This window comes from Vulpes lagopus, chromosome 20 (assembly GCF_018345385.1).
Source record: "Vulpes lagopus strain Blue_001 chromosome 20, ASM1834538v1, whole genome shotgun sequence".
NCBI lineage: Eukaryota > Metazoa > Chordata > Mammalia > Carnivora > Canidae > Vulpes > Vulpes lagopus.
In genome coordinates, this window is record NC_054843.1 from 14768517 (window position 1) to 14789227 (window position 20711).

The 20711-nt window shown below is 36.7% G+C and overlaps 1 protein-coding gene across 1 annotated transcript in view; it reads left to right on the forward strand.

The window, feature by feature from the left end:
- The window catches only part of GRIK1 (glutamate ionotropic receptor kainate type subunit 1), a 360508-nt gene extending 340432 nt beyond the window's left edge, over positions 1 to 20076 (forward strand). Inside the window, exons 16-17 of the mRNA XM_041734902.1 lie at positions 3010 to 3260; positions 19727 to 20076. Of these exons, the coding sequence (XP_041590836.1) occupies positions 3010 to 3260; positions 19727 to 19882 (407 nt within the window). The 3' untranslated portion in view covers positions 19883 to 20076. The remainder of the gene's footprint in view (positions 1 to 3009; positions 3261 to 19726) is intronic.
- Positions 20077 to 20711: the final 635 nt, after the last annotated feature.

Below are 20711 nucleotides of genomic sequence, written 5' to 3' on the forward strand. Positions count from 1 at the left end.
GGTTTCTTTTTTTTTTTTTTTAATATTTATTTTTATTTATTTACGATAGAGAGAGAGAGAGAGAGAGGCAGAGACACAGGCAGAGGAAGAAGCAGGCTCCATGCCAGGAGCCCGAGGCGGGACGCGATCCCGGGACTCCACGATCGCGACCTGGGCCAAAGGCAGGCGCGAAACTGCTGAGCCACCCAGGGATCCCCTGGTTTCTTAATAGAACTATGTTTAGATTAAATTATAGAGTTGACACCTGTACTTTCCTCATTTTATCTTCCACCTCATAAGCCCATCTTGACCACCTTCAACACTACTCCTTGCTCACCCAGTTTCTTATCTGGTAATAATGAAAAAAAATAACACTGTGTATCACTCCTGAGAATATATGTGTTTTATTACGAGACTTTTAATGGGCACTTCTTCTAATGAATAAATTTAACACTAAAGATAAAATTTGGGGGTAGGAAAAATGGAAAGGTAGCAAGGGGCTTCTTTCTGCAACAGTCTTGAATCAATGCAGCAATTTGAAAATGACTTTGCCCTCATGTAAATGAGGCTCTGATGAGTACCACTGTACCATATATAATGTGACATAGGGACATGAGTGATCCAACGCAGTCTACCTTTTCCAACCTCATTCATACTCTGACACACAAGTTCCAAAGTTGAAGAGCTCTTCCCCCTCCCTAGATAAAAAGAACTACACTCCAGGAATTTTTCATACTGGTTATAAACCTGTCAAGCTTTTAAACCAAAAACAATGAAGGAATAATTGGAACAGATGGCAGACCTCAGAAAGACGACATCCATTGGGAATACAGCTGTTGGAAAAATTTGTGAGATGTTTCTTCTATGATGAATTGACTCTTTAAGAAAGCTCAGTTGCTATTCAGGAAGATCTGTGTGTATACATATACATTTTTTCCAGTGACTTATAATAAATCACTTCTGATGTCACTCACTCCACTTAAGCAACAACAACAAGGCTGAAGCTAAAATATATTTAGACACCAAAAATTCTCCACACAATTCTGGTCTTGCCCTTAGTGACTCCCTGAAGGCTTCAAACTCTTTGCCATGGTCAAAAATTGGCAAAGTCGGCTCAGTCACAACACAAAATTGAAGACTTTGCTTCTTTGAGACTCTGAGGACAGAAGCTCTGGAAATGCGCCTCCTGAGGGATTTAAAATAAAACTTCAAAAGAATGAGAGCAGTTACAGCTTAAACAGGTTACTAGAAGGCTGGAAATTACCTTCCTTAGAGAACAACTTTAAACAGAGATCCGATTCCCGTCTGTCTGAAATGTTTTAGGTATTGTGCAGCCTGAAGGCACAAGGAGAGCGTCAGTCAACATTTATTGAGTGCCCACTGTGTATACTGCTATGATTACAGCGGCAACCGCTACCGTAAGAACAATTCTCACGCTCTTGAAAGCATTTTCTTGTGCATTAAAGCGAAGCTCTCCTGGTTCACCTAATTGCTCACATGCCATGTGTATGTTAATGGTGCTAATTTTGACACTAACCATTATTCTGAGGGTATTTAAGCAAGCAGCCAATATCTTTTAATTTGGCTTAAAAGAGCCATTTTCTCACCAAAAATCCATTCTTCTAATTGACAAGCCGTAATCTAACTCCAAAACATTTGGCTCTTTTTTTAAACTTGATTTTGGGTACTGACAATGACTTTAGGAAGTTTGGGGAGGAAAGAAAGAAAAATGACAAATGCCACAATGTTAACCTTCTGCTTTTCCAACATAAAACATGCCATGAAACATGAGGTTTGTGTATGTGGAGGCTGAAGACAGGAAGAGAGGTAGGCTGTGGGGTAGAGGAAGCAGCTTTCATGAAAATGACACTAGGTGAAAAGTAAGAGGAAATGAGTTAAGTCCTTGCCTCAGCCAGTAACAAGTGCTTTTACTCATACTTTCACATCCTAAATTTCTTCAAGGCTAAAATACATGGGCTGGAGTATATGATTGCTAAGATGTCTTCTGATTCTAAGATGGCCCGCTTTTCCACCTGCTGTTTGATTTTTGCATTCCTTTTTATTTCTACCAAGAAGAACTTTAAAGTTTACAAACAGAATGAAGGTATACTACTTTCCTACTGAGTAAAAGAAATACTAACAAAAATTTTTAGCATCCAATGAAAAATTGTGTAAATGCATCTTACCATCTTTTAATATCTCCCTTTGCATTAATTGGCATAGAAAGCCAGTACTGGGCAAGCTATGGCTATAGACGCTTGTCAGTACTGTCTAACCATAACATATTTAAAAGCTTAATAACATTACTAAAAGATCGATGAAGTCCTTGCACATCTTCCAAACTTAGCTGAATTTTTAGAACCTTTGAAGTATTCAAATTCTAATCTTAATGGTATATTACTCGGTATGGACTAATTACTATTACCAAGATCTGCTATTTTCAGATCCTTTTTTTTTTAAAGAGTTTATTTATTTATTCATGAGAGACACACACACACACAGAGGCAGAGACATAGGCAGAGGGATAAGCAGGGGACTTGATCTCAGGATCCTGGGATCACGACCTGAGCTGAAGGCAGATGCTGAACCACTGAGCCACCCAGACTTCCCAACATTGGGAAATGTCTATCTCTGCCCTAGGAAGAAGGCAAGATGACACTGATGATCACCTAGCCAGGCTGTCACAATATTAGACAATTGAGAAGAAATAGAATCCAAACAATGAAATCCCCCAACATGGGATTTATGAAAGCCTCACCAGAAACAGAGTATACAGTAGAATTTCCAGATCAGCTTTTCCTTATTGAAAAGGAACAGACAGTCCGGCAAGAGTTAATCTCAGAATGTCAGCTATCCAGTTTCCAAGTATTTAGAACCTTCAAAATAAAGACTTCAACTTCCGTGCCCTTTGCCAGTCCATTTGTGCATTGGGGTTGCCCAACAGCCATGAAGGTGTTACCTTTAAGACAATGATCCTTCTTGACATCTTCAATCTTTTGGTGACCAATATCCAAATGATCTTACTTTCAGGTTCTCCTTACCGGGATAAAATCACTATTGCTATTCTTCAGTTACAAGAAGAGGGCAAACTGCATATGATGAAAGAGAAGTGGTGGCGGGGGAATGGCTGCCCCGAGGAAGACAGCAAAGAGGCCAGTGCTCTGGGAGTAGAAAATATTGGGGGCATCTTCATTGTTCTGGCTGCTGGACTGGTCCTTTCTGTATTTGTAGCCATTGGAGAATTTATATACAAATCACGGAAGAACAATGATGTTGAACAGGTGAGTCATCTCTTTCTAGGACGAGGTGGTTTTTAGTTTGTGTTATCTGTCTTAAGTTTGAGGGTTTAAATGATGCCTGCCCTTTTTTTGTAACAGTCTATTGAATTAGATGCCCAGAAGAGCCATTTCTGAGTTAGAGCAAAGAGCTATTGAATCCCTGCCAGGTGCTGCTGGCACTGCAACCCCATCATTTATTAATGAGAAGAAGGAAGCGCCTTATATACTAAATCCAATTAGCACTATTTGGAATGGCAGTGCAGAAATTCCAAACTCAGTTAATTTCTTGAACAGTTATTTGCTCTTAAGATAGAAACCCTAGATAAAGCAAGCAAGAAATAAATCCAAAATTGGAAAAGATATAAAAAGATCTTTGAGAAAAATGTTACCATCCTTTCTTTAAGTCTAGATGCTGAGCACATGTACTAATGCAAAACAATTTACATAAAGATATAAATATAGTATTTTGAAACTGAGCATTTAGCTCTCTCAAAATATGATTTGTAAAAGGATAATTCACCAATTTGGGGGGACCAGGAATATGATAAATTATACAAAATGACACTGAAATTTATTAGACACTTTATTTTTCCAAATTGTTTTTAGAATTATAGTTGATTTTAACAGTCAACCATTTTTATGTCACTTTTATTTTTGATAGAAATCGCACCAGGAACTTACACCATTCTGAATAAGATGATTGTATTATTCCTTCATAAGCATGCTAGAATAAACAAAGTACAAAGCTCATGCCCATTGTCGTGCATTAGGCCACCCATTCAAATTAAAATTATTGTTAGAATTTTGAGACTAACAACAATTAATAACAGGGCTAGTTTAATGCTCAGCTGTCACTCTTGAAATTATTAATTATTTTAAAAAAGGCGTTCCACATTTTCACTGTGCACTGGATCCCACAAATTATGCAACCAGTTCTGATTAATAATCCCATACCAGTCTCATTTCCTTAAGCTCCCAAAGCTGGGAATGGTTGATTATAACCTGGCTTTATCATGAAAATTTTCCCACAATTACAAGGCAATTGTGAGAACATTAAGCACCCCTTTCTTAGATTTTGTTAGAGAAAACTATCTATTTAAAAGGGAAAATGGACTGTTCTGCTTTGTTTTAACTTTCAATTTGCTCTTGAGGTGTCTTGTTTTATGCAACTAATTTGAAAAATAAAAGCTTGTATATGTTATGCTTTAATGTGCTTCTCATAATTGCCAGCTTCATTTTATTTAAATTTTCATTTAAACACTCATTTTTGCTTCTGATTTATTCATTTTTTTCTATATTTTTTTCTCATTTCTTTTGCATGCAAGGCTTTTTGTTTCTTTTATGGACTGCAGTGTAAGCAAACCCATCCAACCAACTCCACTTCTGGAACCACTTTATCTACGGATTTAGAATGTGGCAAATTAATTCGAGAGGAGAGAGGGATTCGGACACAGTCCTCAGTTCATACTGTGTAATAGTTAAAGAAAAAAAAAAGTGTGCCCAGTAGAAATTGTTTCTGCTAATTGGTGTTGTTGATGATATCTGTATCTACTAAGCATAAATAGCCATATTCCCTATCCTTTTAAGATAGCAAAACTCATGTACTTTAGACACTGAATTCAATGCACTGAGAACAGATGTACATTCTGTGTTGAAACTGAGGTTTATTAAGGGTATATAAACTCCAAGACATGTGTATTTTCCAGAATCTGCTATATTATCAAGACAATGGTTATCTTAATTCTATATGCATGCATTAAAAATAAATCTTTCTTCATGAAAAAGTAGATCCAGATTTTCAACAGTGCAAACCATAAAAACAAAATACTAATATTGTGGAATTCTTTTCATCTTTGTGGACCTTTTTTCTCCTCTTTCTCTCTCCCTGTCCCTTATTTTCTGTATATCCACACACGTTCAAATTACCCGAAGCCCTGTCTTTTCGTAGCAACTCTGTAACAATGTTGATGTTCAACTCAAATTGATTCCGCTATTTAAAATGTATTACTTACACAAAGACTCAAAGATGTCTTAGATTTAAAAATTGATAAATGTGATCCAGAAAATGAAAACAACTTGAAACCTCTGGCGTCACAAAAGAGCATTAGCTAAATTGAACATCACTCAGAAAGGCACAACACAGTCGAGAATGATTCCTGGGTAGAAATTCATTATCATCAAGTTCTCACATAACATTTACTTGACAGTCTTCTGTAGGTTCAGATCATAGTATGCTCAGAGTCTCTAAGGAACTGCTATTTTTTTTTTCATGTTATAGATTATTTCTTGCAAACTCCAGACAAAGTCCTAAACTAGGAACTAATGCATAACATCTTCTATTTTCCACTTACTCACTCTCACTCTGCACTGATGAACATCTTTTCACAAGATGTTATTTTATTCCCTTCCTACTCACCCAGGATAGAGTGGTTGTTCTCACAGCAATCCTTTCTGAGCATCACCACTTTCACACTCATTTCTCTGGACCCTTCATCATTTATCAATTCATTCCAAGTGTATTGGGGAGAAGGGCAAGGAGGAGAAAATAAGTAGAGGAAAGAATTTCCATACACATTAGTTACAGATCTCTGTAGATTTATTTTCCGCCTGCATTCAAAATGCTGTAAATAATTCCCACTCTAACTCAGCTTGGTGATATAGAAAACCAACTGCATACTTAATTGGTTGTGATGGAGGATGTCTGCTGTCCCTCTGAGCTTCTTTCCTCTTTGCAGTGAGTAGGAGAATTGAAGATGCCTTTCATCTTTCCTCAATATGGGATCAGTTGGTTTTTGTTCTCCTTAACGGGATTACCTTTTGACATATGAAGTTAGCCCCCAAAACATAGTTCTCAGAAGTAGAGATAAGCCATCTGTGCAATCATGTAACATTTTGTCTTCTCTTGCTTAGCTTTAAATGGGTTCCAAATTTTGAACACAGGTCTCTTTAATCAACACTATATTTCTTCAGTAAAGCACGTTTAGGAAAGTTCACTCTTGCCCTGATTGTTTCTCAGTCTTGCTTTCTTCTTTAAATAAATGTACTTTTAAGAAAATATCTATAAATTACACCAACATTTATTTATTATTATTGAAGTGAAAGCAACATACTTTGTCCTGGTTCAGAGTTGCATCTTCATAATCAGTAGAGTCAATGTTGGGATAATTATTTTATTATTCATAATTCATTGATTCTATATATAGAAATCACAAATTACCTAAGTTTATATTCTCAAGGGCTATTTAATAAATCAAAGATGCTACCAAAAAAATATAAGGGTGATTGATGAAGTTTAGATAATCAAGGCTAGCAATAACAAAATTCACTTTTCTACAGAGATTAACCTTTAAAAGTGTCATTCAGAGGTTGAATAAAATTAATATTTGTATGCCACTTTAATCTGTATACTACCTATTTCTCATATTTATAAATTATTTTATAGTTTTCAAAATGTTTGAAATGATAGTATTACATTTAATCCTTTCAACAATTTCATTTTAGCTTTACTAACAGATAAATAGATATTAGTTAGCAGCCTGGAATCCTAGATTTTAGAATCAGAAGAGATTTTTCAAAATCAACCAAACCTAGGTGCAAGTTCTAGTACCTTCACATACTGAATAACTATAGACAAGTGACTTCATTTCTCAGAGCCTCGGTTTCTTAATATGTAATACTAGGGCATTATGCCTAGGTCATAAGGTTGTACTGAAGGAATCTCTTTCATAATGGATCCCATTGGCAAATGTTACTCAAGTAAGATTTTCCTGGTGTAAGTGACCCACAGAGCATTACTCTAAACATTCCTTTACTGCATGATATCTCAGTGTGTTTAACATGCTATGATGCATTGGGAATTTTCAACAAGATTGGAAAGTATTCAGTATTTCTCAAACTTACTAGATAACAGAATCTATTTTTCCTCAAAAACATCTTGACAGACCATTGTTCTATAGATCATACTCCAGGGAACACTGGCCTAATAATGTTTATCTCATCCAGTGATAATGTACAAAACACATTAGCCATGCCTGGCACATAGTTCTTATTATTGGGGGTAATTTTTTAATTTCTCTGAGATTCAGTGTCTTCAATTGTAAAATGAAGATAATCTGTTGACCTCTATTTGCTATGAGAATTGAATGAAATAATATAATGGCATAGAAAATGAGATCATTTATAAGAATCCTGTTAACAGATACTGGTTAACAGTTCCTCATAGAGAAATTAAGTATTGTTCTCTAATCAAGTGGATGATAAGTACAATTTATCATGCATCTTAACCCAGAGTCAGTTTGGAAAAGAGGTTTTCCAATATAAAGGTTCAAACTAGCTCTAAAACCACATTTCCTCATACAAGCATTAAAAATCAAGGGCAATTTCATTGCCTCCAAGGGAAGGACTCAAACCACCAATACATGAGGATCTAGAAGTTATGAACCTCATCTCTAGAAATTCTAATTTGATTAGTCTGAAGTGGGAGCAGGACAATAGTTTTGTTTTGTTTTGTTTTTTAAGATAACCAGTTGATTCTATTGCTTAGTAGTGATCTAAAGCATAACCTTATGCATATAATTGGCATTCAATAAATCACTGATGTTACTTGATTCTAGAGATATGACACTAATTGTAAGCAAGAGATACAGCACATATTTAGCATTCAATGTTCAGTAGACCTTTTCTAGAGAGAATTCAAAAAGAAACTGCACATCTTTGTTATAAATATTTCATTATATTCAATTGATAACCTTCATATTTAGTTACAGCTGCTAGGCCTACTCAAATGATCAAATCAGAAGTTGAATTGGTCTCTGCACCCTTTTTTCCCTTGAAGGACCTCCATACATTTCAGAAATGTAAGTCCCTTACACTCTCTTCTTTCTCACTTTGTACATGCCCTAAACAACCAATTCTTGAGGTCAAGTAAATGATCACTCACACCACAGTGACCCCACTGGGAGCCATTGGATTTTAAGTGAAATTTAGAAAAAAGGGGAGAGGGCTTGAACATGAAAGAAAGTTTTCCAAACTTGATTTTTACATCATTAGTTCTCAGACTTTTTGGTGGACCTCAGAATCACCCAGGGAAATTACATGCAATACACATTAAAAGTTTTACCTCCATAGATTCCCTCTCAGTGAGTGTAATCCATGGACTGGCATTTTTAACAAAAATCTGGAAATGAATGCTTAAAACCAGTTGTGCAGATTAGTTTTCATAAAAATTAGCCTAAGTATATAAGCTTTCTCCCAAATTAGATCATGTACATGAGTTTCTATTAAAACTATCTTCAGTACAAGAGGTTTTTAAAATAGCTTTTCCTAAATGAGTTTTTTCCCAACAACCTTAAATACAGCTGTTTAAAACTGTTGGTAAGCATGAGTTTTCTTTAAAGTTAGAAGGAATATAGCAATCTGTATTCTATTGTCAGATTGAAGCAATCTGACTTCAAATTAAGAGGTAAGAGTGAGATTTTTATTAACATTGGCAGTTTATCTGTGGATTATACTATAAGGAACACGGTTTAAAGTTAGCGAGAGCAGAGAGATATGAAAAGATTGAACAAAAAAAAAAAAAAAAAAAAGAAAAGATTGAACAAGTACATCAAGAACTATGGAGCACCATAATGTTGTCTAATCTGGCTCCTGATAGCCTGTTTATAACCCAATGCAATAAGGAAAAAATTAAGCTTATTTTGTCTTAGACTAAAATTATAAGCTGAATTATTTTAGAGTTTTTCTAGCAAAATTGCAATTACCTAGCAACACATGGTGGGTATAGATCATGCCCTTAGGAAAATCAGCTGGATCATATAGTTAAACCTTTCCCCCAAAATTATTTCCAAATACCTTACTGCATTTGATGAGTATTATTTTATGTTCTGTATAAGCCATTTATGGCAAAGCAGCACAACAATGAATCCCAATTAGTATCCAAGCCCATGACCCTTTATACTATAAGGTCTTTTTCCCAGTAAGCAATTTAAAAGTAGCCTGAACAGCCTTGAAAAGCAAAAGGAAAGCAAAGCATTCTTAGTTCTTGCACTATTTTCTGCACATCTGACTGTGCCAAATGGCATTATTAATTAACTCTTATAGATAATGAAAAATTTCTGCTTGATGCTGCAGTTTTAACTTGCCTTTAGGAACCATCTCATTATGCTTCCCACAGTTATGGAATTTTATATGCACAGATGCACAAGCATATTAAAATCATTTTTGTTTCAAAATCCTCTCCACAGAGACTGATATCATGGAAAATGGGATTCTCCTTTAAATTTTCAAAGAAATTCTATTTGCACAAATAAGAACATTTTTGTGATAGAAAACCAAATGTTCTGTGTGGTTTCACACACTGTAGAATCTGAGCTTTGTAATCGACAACCCAAATAGAGCTAATTGGCCAAACCGCAAAATACTGCCATGTTTCCATGTTACAATGTACGCATCCAGATACATAACAAAAATAATGAGTAAGACTTGAGTGACATAATGAAGTTACTGTGATTCCATTTATCCTCTAAATTTAAACTAGTAGCATTAGAATTTTCTTTTTCCACATTTTTTTAACTAAGTGTTTAGACTTCAAATATTTGGATTTTTCAACTGGGAAATAAAGGATAGTGCCCTGATCACTTAGTCATTATCAACCATAAGAACTAAGAAACTACCATCCACAGATAAGCCACCCTAATTTTGCATTTATCTTAAGTCCTAAGTGTCGCTTGGCACATTATCAGATGCCTCCAAGTGTCCTCAGCTTCATTTCTTCCGTAGTCTGATCACTTTATTTAGCAAGTGATTTGGAGAAGTCTCAATAGGTTATTTCTGTAATTGTGCAAAGAGGCTTTCTTTTGCCTGGAAACCCAAACATTCATCAAATCACAGATAGGCCAGGAAGCAATTAATATCAATTTAGAAATAACTTTTCAAGTGTACAATGGCAATGTCTTCTAAACCAAGCAAACTCTAAAAGATATAAAAGGCTCTTATGGAAATGTAACCTGGGAATCACACGCCAAGAATGCAGGTTGCTGTGCTGCTGTTACTGAATGGGTACGTGACTTTGCATAAGTCATTATTCTTCCCTCATTCTCAGTCTCCATCTGTGGAATTAGGGGGTGATATTTAAAATTCTCTTACAGCCACAATAGCTTTTAAGTTTGATAAGAAGTGGGAAAGAAATAAAAATATAGAAACAGGACCAAAAAAAGAAGCTTGGCCAAATACAAATTTAAATAAGATTGTGCAGTTATTTTGAACATATTAAATTCTTATTGCCATAAGCAGAATTGCCTTCTCCTGCCCATGCTGCAGGATGGAATGATCTGCTCTGGATGTAGAGAAAACCAGCCATCATGGCATCAAAGAGTGAAGCAGTTCTCACCAATCATAAGCAAAGTGCTACAAGCACAGGGAAAGCCGGCTATAGAAGTAGAATCATTCCTGACTTTGATGAGCCTACAGAGTAGGTGAAAACAAAAACAAAATAAAACAAACAAGCCAAACAAAGACATGTAGCTAGCAGTTTTTTGAAGCTATGGAACTGATTCCATTCTCAATCACAATTCAAGAAAGGGGGAGATCAATGGGACTGGAGCACATGGAAAACTATTCTGTAAGTGGAACTTAAATTCTGCTAAAAGCAAAGGGAAACAAAGAAGATGTGCTTTTATTGTCTATTGCTTTACTCCTACCCCCCTCCACCCTTAAGCATCAAGGTTTTTATACGTATTGCTTTAAATCCAGACGTGAATCAAATTCTTATGTTTTGAGTTTTAAGTAGACTTTACATATAAATAGCATAGACAAAAATCTTGAAAACCATGGCTTTCAGGCTCAAGAACCAGGTGTTTAGTTTTTATAATTAGTTGTTACTTTTTGTAGCTCAAATAGTTTATCTCTAATAAGCAGGAGCCAAAACCCAGAGGCCCAAAGTTGAGGAAATGCACAAAATGATGCTTTTTTCCCTCATGTTCCAATCCTTGACCAGCTTTTGACCACTAGGAAAGAAAGGAAGAATGGGAAGGAAGTCATTAAAGCTTCATGGTACCAAAATCATGGAGAGAAGGCCTTATGACCATCCCTGAGCCAAGTCCCCATCTGAGGACAGGAGAAAAGAAACCTCAGAAAAGTTCTGGGGAGATCCTGAACAGAAAATGCTATTTTGGGATTCACAAGGTATATATAGCCCAGGAGGTAGCAAAACTTTAGAGAAATTTTACATCCAACTGTCTTCAGAATGGTGGAATAACAACATGTAGGCCATGAACCTGGAACAGCTTCATAGTCCCGCTCAGTCCCAGAGCATCTCAGGGAAAGCACCCAAAACTCATGGTGCTTCCCAATAGAACCCTGATGGAAGAGCTGAGAGAACCAGTGGATCGAAAGAATTGAGGTTGGAGTAGAAAAAACTCAGTGTGTGCACCTGACATGGAGACCATAGTGGGGCCATAAGCATCTCAGAAGACACATCAGAAAGAGAGAGAGAGACAGAGAGAGAGAGAGAGAGACACAGAGAGAGAGAGAGAGAGAGAGAGAGAGTGCAGCATCCATGAGTTCCTAGGATGCCATGCCCTGGTGGAAGCCAAAAGACAGAGGGCGGCCATAGACTAGCTTCTCCCACTATCACCAATGCCCAGGCTCTCTATTAAATTCTCCTACACCAAGATGCACCTGGGAAAGAAGGAAGATGGGGAGAGGCTCATTTTAACTGAGCTATTAACCAAAGAAAATTTAGTTTTAAACCAAAAGTGAATTACTTTGAGTTGATAATATCCACTAGCAGATGAGGAGATGAGGACCTCTAAGCTAAGCTGAGATCTGTTATTATTTATTATGGTATCACATAGTTTTCTTGCACATCTAAGTTTATAGCTAGAGAAAAATGTATGTCCACTACATGTAGGCATAAGCTGGTACTGCAAGGACTTCATGATAGCACACACATGGACTGTGAACAACTAAAATCGTCTATCAGGCTCAATTTACCTCAGGGCCAAGTCATTCTCTATATGAGAAGAGGCATGCAAAAAATTTATTTTATTTATGGCCCTAACTTAGCCTCTGAGTTGCTGAAAGGACCAGTCCCCTCTTATCTGTATGGTAATGGAAAGTCAGTACTCATAGGATAATCTCAGGCCTTCAACATGGAGGCCTGGTCAGGTACATATAAGACCAATATTCAGAGGAAATGTGTAGGCTCCAAGCTTACAAGAAGAATTGAGTCAGGCTCAGAAGATGTAGGGAAGCCAGAAAGTAGCCAGAAGGACAAAGAAGATAGTCACACTGTCTTCTGATGGTGACTTCAGATAGGAGAAAGGTACTGTAGGTTCTTTGGATTGGCATGCAAACCCACTTTTCTGCCATTTTTAAGCAAGGAGAGTTGCTTACCTCTGGATATGTCCAGCCCACCTGAGACTTATTCTCATAACAGAAACACTTTCTTCTCTATGGTCATAATGCTTGGGTGGGCCACTTGGCAGCCACCTCTCCATACCTATCAGCCATGTTCATGCTCACTTTAGGGCAGTGGAGAGTTTCAGCTGCTCTTGAGCACCTTTCAGAGGCCATAAAAATAGAGGACAGTCTCTAAATGGCCTGATGATCAACTTTGATGACATTTCTATGCTCTAGTGACTGCTTCCTCTGAGTCTGGGACACAGAGTTGGTACTATTTCCCTGTGGTTTCAGATCCTCCCTCTATTAAGCTGTCCCATATACTTGCTTTATCTCACCCCATGGGAGTTTAACTCCAAAAGTGGCAAGTGAGGGGGCCCCTTCTCTGGTATTCCTCAGCATCTAGGCTTTCCCAGACCCTGGAGAGATGATTCTCCTTGAAAACACAAAATTATCCTAGCTTCATTCCCCACTCCCAGTCCCTTCACTGGCTGGGCCCTGAAGGCTCCAAGGCAAACGTTTACAATTCAAAGTGCCTTCTTTTTCCTTCTTTCAAACACCTGGGCTGTTGTAATTAATAGCTTCAAAGACTGCAGTGGCTTCTATAGATCCACAAAAATCTATTTAAGAACTCAGAGCTGCAAATTTTACTTTTTTTTTCTCTTTCTATGTCATCCCTACCCTGAGGGCAATGCATATAAAAGCTCTTGCTATAACTTTAAAAGTGGAAAAAGGGTTCAGATTCAGAAGATTTGGAAAAAGCACATGGATTAATATCAGAATGGAGCACTGCTCCCGTGTTAACCTCACTTTTCAAAGTTTTCCATGAAATTATACCTAATGTTAGAGGAGAATGAACTGGTACTCCAACAGTTTGGATGCAGAGCCAGAGCAGCCACCCCAAGTGAAAAATTTCTTTAAGAATTCTTTATAAATAAATAAATAAATAAATAAATAAATAAATAAATAAATCCATTCCACTATATACTTATATTTATTTTAATGGAATAAAAGTATTCTAAATACAATCTTTAATAAAGATGAACCCAAGGAAGATGATCCTTATGTATCTGGTGCCACTGAGTAACCCTTTGTCCCCCACAGGTGTATGTTTATGGTTCGAAGGTTGAAAAATGGGTAATTCTGGGGTATGCATCCATGCAAAGAATTAGCTTATATTGAGGATCTGAGAGAGCAAAGATGTTGGCATCAAGCCCAAAGTATGGGTGCAAAAAAAGATAAAATAGAAGAGATGCGAGGGAAAAGGACATAGAGATAGTGAAAACATGAAATTAAAAGGAGATAAGAAAATGAGTTAGTGGGGTTGATGAACTGCAGCCAAAGGGAGTTCACAGGAGTGAAGGGAGGGGAGATCCAGTTTAAACATTGAAGTTGCAAGAAAATGGGCTGGGCAAGGAGTGGCTTTTTGGATCACAGGTGGGGATAAGGGGACCATACTTTGAAGTTCTAGTTCAGTGTCTAGATTTCCTCTACCCTCAAATTTTGGACACAAACTCAGAAGATGAGAATCAGCTTCCTCATTAGCTTTCAGGCACAATAATCATAACCCCTATTCTGGAAGCTAATATGAAGGCCAACTCCCAACCTCTCAGATTCTTTTTTCTTTTTTTTATGTCCAAGGATGGTGGCATGAGAAATGCCCCAAGGATTCTGAATGAGCTCAGAAAATGGATAAAATGAGAGCAAAAGGCAGCCAAATCCTGAGTTCTAGGATGCAAGAACTTCACACAAAGATAGTGTAGATACATGGCTCCCAATAATCTCCAATAATCTCCAATACTCTCCCTCCATCTTTTTTAACATAATTAGCAGGAGATCATTGAAGTCTGATCTCTCTTCTTAGATCATCAATTACCCTGGGAAGGTATAAAACATGTATGCAGATAGGTGACCAGACTTTCCGAAGCCTTAATGTAGCAAACGTATGAATAGAATCCTTCCGTCCTTATTCCCTAAAAAGTTTCCTGACATTTTGAACATTCCAGGTTTGCTCCCACATTGAACCTCAGAGTTTAAAAATGTTAAGGATGTGAGTGCTTAGATCTTTTTGTCAAAAATGAAAAAATCATTGACACTGCCTCCACAGAACTATGATAGTAATTTGACCAAATCAAGAAAATAACAGCAATGATAATCTCATTATTTCTCAGTAATCTATTCCTTGATTTCTATATTTCACTACAATTTGGTCCATTTTACTAAAAATTGTCTTTACAAAAAGGCCTCAGATTAGGGCTTGCTTTCAAGTTAAAGTAGATCTATATAAAATGAAAGATTTTATGTCTGTAAAATGACACAAATATAAAATCTCACACAAAAAAACCCTAGACTTTTTTTTTTTTGAGGCAGTTTATTTTAAGTACAGTACAAGAACTGGATTAGCTCCTCCCACCCTCCCCAGAGGAATATTTATAGCATAAGGATAAAGGTGTCAGGAAAGAGGAATAATGTATGTTCAGGTTCACACTAGTACCAAGAAAACAAGTATTGGGGATTAATCCAAAGAAGGTGCCATGATGTTGGCAATTATTAAAAAAAAAAAAAAAAAAAGCCAAAGAGGAAGGTAAAAGAAAGCAAAAGAAGGCAAGAGAAGAGAGGGATGAGGAGGCTCACTAGGGACACACCAAAGGCACAGAAGAAAAGAAGAGGAATGGCTTTTTGCAAAATAAACAAGCAAATCTTTATCCTTGTAAAACCAGAAAAGCTACAGTTCTAGTTGAAGCTTCACTTGTGGTTTCTAGAAGACTACTTGTCAGTTTTCTTCCCTCTACAAGAGAAGTCACATGCGCACATAGGTGTGTGCACATATGCACACACACTCGCACTTGTACACACACATACACATGTGTGCGCACACACACATCACGTTATCTTTGGACGATGTCCAGAGCAGCATAAATGGCACTAGCATAATTTATTACTACAAACCCACTTATTTATAAGTGAATTTTCTTTTTTTTTTTTATGATAGTCACACACACAGAGAGAGAGAGAGAGAGAGAGGCAAAGACACCGGCAGAGGGAGAAGCAGGGTCCATGCCCCGGGAGGGAGCCCGATGTGGGATTCAATCCCGGGTCTCCAGGATCGCGCCCTGGGCCAAAGGCAGGCGCCAAACCGCTGTGCCACCCAGGGATCCCTATAAGTGAATTTTCATATCAGACTTATCATCATAGGGATTCATTGTCAATGGGTTCAGAAGCAGAGATATATATATATTTTTTAATGGCAAAAGACTGCAGTTAATTTTCATTTCCTTCTTATGCTTGAGTACCTATCCTTCACAGGCAAGACACAAGCAGTCAAAAAGCCTTTCACTACATAAACACTAAAATATATTATGAACTAGGTAAAATAAGTAAAACAAGCACTGAAAATTCTGTGTATTAAACATGTATAGAACCTACTTTAACTAAAACACTGGAATAAACAAGGAATTTGTGCATAGAAGGGCATCCAATGGCTAAAATTAAGGGAGAATCAATATTTCAGTGTTCCTCCCTGCCCTCCAAAAACAAAACAAAACAAAACCCAAAATACATATTAGCGAGTTCCATAGACTTAATATATTTTCACTGATATATATGCAATATTATTCTAAAGGAATAGAGTACTAATCATGTGCCAGGCATTGTGCTAAGTGTTTTACATGTACCCACTCAACCATTCACAAAATAACTCTATGAAAAAAGCTTCTACTATTGTTTCCATTTTATAGATAAGGAAACCAAATCAAAGAGAAACTAAACATTTTGCCCAGTGTAACCTAGCGACTAGGCACCATAGCTGAAATTTAAACTCCAGCATTCTAAGACCAGGCCAGCTCACAACTCTAATTCGTGGTCACATATGTAGATCCATTGAAAATGTGAACTCCACCCACCAGAGAAAAATAGGAGGACCTACCGGGAAATTTCCAGTCTGCAAACACTAGAGGATACTGCTGGGGTATCCATCCTACCCCTAATTTCCCTGCTTCCTGAACAAGGCAGCTAGGTGGTCATCAATATATCTGGTACTTTCTAATGAAATTAGTTTAGAAACTTAAACTTCCATGATTAAACTCCTTTGTGTTTGCACAAAGGAGTTCATGAAAAGCAAGTCCAGAAATGGAAGCTTTGGAAAGCTACTTAAATTTTTATTCTAATTATATATAGATATAGGTATCTATATGTAGCTATATCCTTAATTCTGAGATTATAAACGGCAAACTGATGTATGAATAGGAGACCCCCCATGCCACTCTGTGCTGAGAGATGACCTTCACAGTTTCATTTCCTGTGGATACAAGAGTGTGTGGTTTGCTTGAGCTCCTGGCTGGTAGGGACCTTAAAGGTCATCTTGCCTTATGACTACAGCAAAAACTTGGAAGCAGAAAGGTCAGCCCCAATATCTTGCCATTTTCTTTTTGACAGTTGGAGACAAAGTGAGAATCAAAAAGAAATCAGTGTTTGTGACCAAAGACAGAGAAGCCAGACCACTCATAAAGTTATATTCACTTTCATGCTGGCAGCAAGAAATAAATACTTAAGTTTAATCAAAAGAATAGACATTTGTCGTATTTTAAGGCAATACAAAATTTGAAAGAAGATTGTGTTCTTAAAGAGAAACATAATTGAAACATATTGTCAAGGTAAGATCTGTGACTGCCCCTCTACCCAAAATAAGGGAGAGAGTTTCAAATCCCCTCCTGGTTGTATTTTCTAGGTGAGCCACGTTTGGACACTTGCTTTGGTAGTTTTAGTGCAAAATAAAGAGAAATGTCTGAAATCAAATGTTGAGAGTTCAAATAAAACATTGCAATTTCTTAACATGTATTTATAGGAAAAGAATATACAGAAAGCTTTTTATAGTGTTTTAATAAAAATTAATTAATCTAGGTGTTGGAGATTTTAAGTGAAAGCAATTGAGTCTGAGAACTCAGATGGACTGAGTTCAAATGCAAGATCTTCCTCTTATGAATCACATTTCCTGGGCAAATTACTTAATATCTCCAATAATAAATTTCCCCATCTACATAATGGGCATAATAATTTCTACCTTATAAGATTGCTGTGAGATTTGTGTGTATATATAAAATCTTTGGCACTCCTTCCTTCTCTCCCTCTCTTCCTTCCATTTTAATGGTCTTCCTGAAATTAAAAATGTCCTGCAGAAAAAAAAATAATAACCTACCACTGAAATAAATATCTGAGCAAAATTTGCAAAACCCTCGTGCAACACCATCTACCACAATGGCACTATAAAATATTCAGTTCATCTTAGTAGCAACACATAAATTTCACATCACATAATGCTACAAAAAAAAACATTAAATTTCATTTGTGACACACTTACTATAACATTTTTTGGAATTGTAATTCATAGAAAACGTTTCTGAAGTTTTACTTTGTGTGGCATGATTCCCCTTTCAATTCACTGAAGCCAAAACTTACTATTTGAAAGAAAATTAACATGCATGACATGAATTTTCAGCACTATAAGAAAATGGAAATAAAAAATTCTATAAACACTTATGTGTAAAAGAGACAAAAAGTCGTATGAAAACTACTACTTGTTTTAGAAGTACATGTCTGATAGGCCAGTAATTTACATCTAGGATCTAAATTTGTCCAGTTTTCAAATCAAGTAGAAAAATTAAAAATATCGTTTATTGAGGGGCTCTTGGGTAGCTCAGTCAGTTAAGCATCCAACTCTTGGTTTCAGCTCAGGTCCATGATCTCAGGGTTGTGAGATCGAGCCCCGCATCCCACTCCATGCTTAGCGTGGAGTCTACTGGAGATTATCTCCCTCTCCCTTCACTCCTCCTGTGCGTGCTTCCTCTCTTTTTCCCTCTCTCTCTCTCTCTCCCTTTCATTCTCTCAAATAAATAAATAAATGAATCTTAAAAAAAATATTGCTCAAAAAAAAAAATATTGCTCATTTAAACTACACCAACTCTTTTAAAGAACAAAAATGGAGTAATAAATTTTCAAAAATACATGTTGCATGTTGATATGCAAGGACCACAGGAGAGATTTCATTCTTCGCACACATGGAACACCAATTTCTTCCTTTTGGGCACTTACAACTTGAGGAAATCATCTGGTGGCATATTTTCGTTTGACTTTTAACATAGCCATATTGTGAGTTAATCACAAAGTAGTCACACACCCCAAAGGCTTTGGGGTTTGAAGGATATTTTAAAGGTGATCTCATCAAAAACAATACTACTTTATAGAAATATCTCTAAGCAGGAATTTGTCACTTAAAGATCTTATCTTGGCTGGAAGAAATGACAGCAAATTATGTTTTATTACAGCATTTGTATACTGTGCATGTGAATCCATACAGTGTAATTGTAATAGATCTGTACGTATATATGCCATCTGCACATGTGTGATGTTTCATAATCATTGCTCCATTTTCTCCTTGTCTTATGCCATCATCTTTGCTGTGCAGTTCAGTACCATATTATTTTCATTTCAACCACAGCTGCATCATTGCTGCTGCCAGATCTCTGTTTTTTGGAGAAAATATACAATTTAAAATTGTTTTTTTTCTTTTTTTTTATCAGAAAGGAAAGTCATCAAGAATTAGATTTTATTTTAGGAACAAAGTAAGGTTTCATGGGAGAAAAAAACAAAGCCTTGGTGTAGAGAAGGTTTGTTCATTTTCTATAGCATTACTGAAGTGTCCGTATGCCTTGATAAACCTATCAATGTTTGGATCATCTCAATGGGGGAAATGATTTAACTTAACTCTATTTTGGTGTCTCAGCAAAGGTAAGTTGCCTATTTCGAGAGCCTAACTGGGTAGTTTTATACTATTGCATCTGTGAATGAAACCCCAAAGTTGACCCAGCTAGCTTGCTGCCTCCGTTTCCCCAAATAGAAAAGGCGGATGGCCAGTGGGTGGAGGAGGAGGTGTGGGAACTGGCCGGGAATTTACTCTGTGACAGAGTTGCCTTAGACCAACCTCTTGTATTCATAAAAACCTAGGTGAGAGACAGATCAGCAGAGGAGGGAGCTAGTTTGGTTAACCTGATGCTCTATTATTTCATGTTCTCTAGTGTCTCTCTTTCAATGCCATCATGGAAGAACTGGGAATCTCACTCAAAAATCAGAAAAAGCTAAAGAAAAAGTCAAGAACTAAGGGGAAATCTCCCTTCACAAGTATCCTTACTTGTCATCAGAGACGAACTCAGAGGAAAGAGACTGTGGCCTGATCCAAAAAACACCCGCAGGCAACTTTCAGGAAGAAAAATGATATGCTCACTACAGGTTTTGAGAGAAAGTATTCCTGACAAGTGTGTGATGTGTTTCCATGTATCTATATACATAACTCTGGTTATGTATACAGATATAAGAAATACAAAAATTTAAGAAGCTCACATACACAGATAGTGCTTGGGAAGTGGCACTGGTTCTTTTGAAATGAATTTGTATGCTCACTTATTTTGCCTTTTCTCTCTTCTCGATAAATTGCTGTGTGTGCTTTCTAAATAATAATAAAACAACAGGGTTTTTTTTTTTCCAGAACAAGTTTAAGTGTCGGTTTGTTCCCCTTTACTCGGCTCCCACTCACAATGTTTGGTTGCCAACTGTCATTTGTTGTCAGTTTGCTATTTTGATGACTCTTCTTACCTGTTCAGACAGACAGAATCATTTCTGGCTAAGTTAAAAGAAATAGTTTTAATTCATACCAAATACCTAGCTATTACAGTAAAGTAACACTATTCATCTTTGTGCTTTAAAAACTAATTTCATAAATACTTTAAAATAGCACTTGGAACATTGATGAGTGTGAGATAAAAGGATTCTAAAAAAGAAGGAGGGGTCCATTTAAAAATAAGTGTCTACCACATTCTGGGGACCATTCTAAGCTCTGGGAATACTGTGGTGAGGAAGACAGATACAGCCTCTGCCCTCACACAGTTTATAGTTAAACAAAAAAGAAAAACATTCTATTACTCCAAGAGGGTTTAGTACTTCCTCCATGGAAGCCAGAAGCTGAAGGAACATGCAGAAGTATTCAAGGAAGTCTTTCTGAAGGAA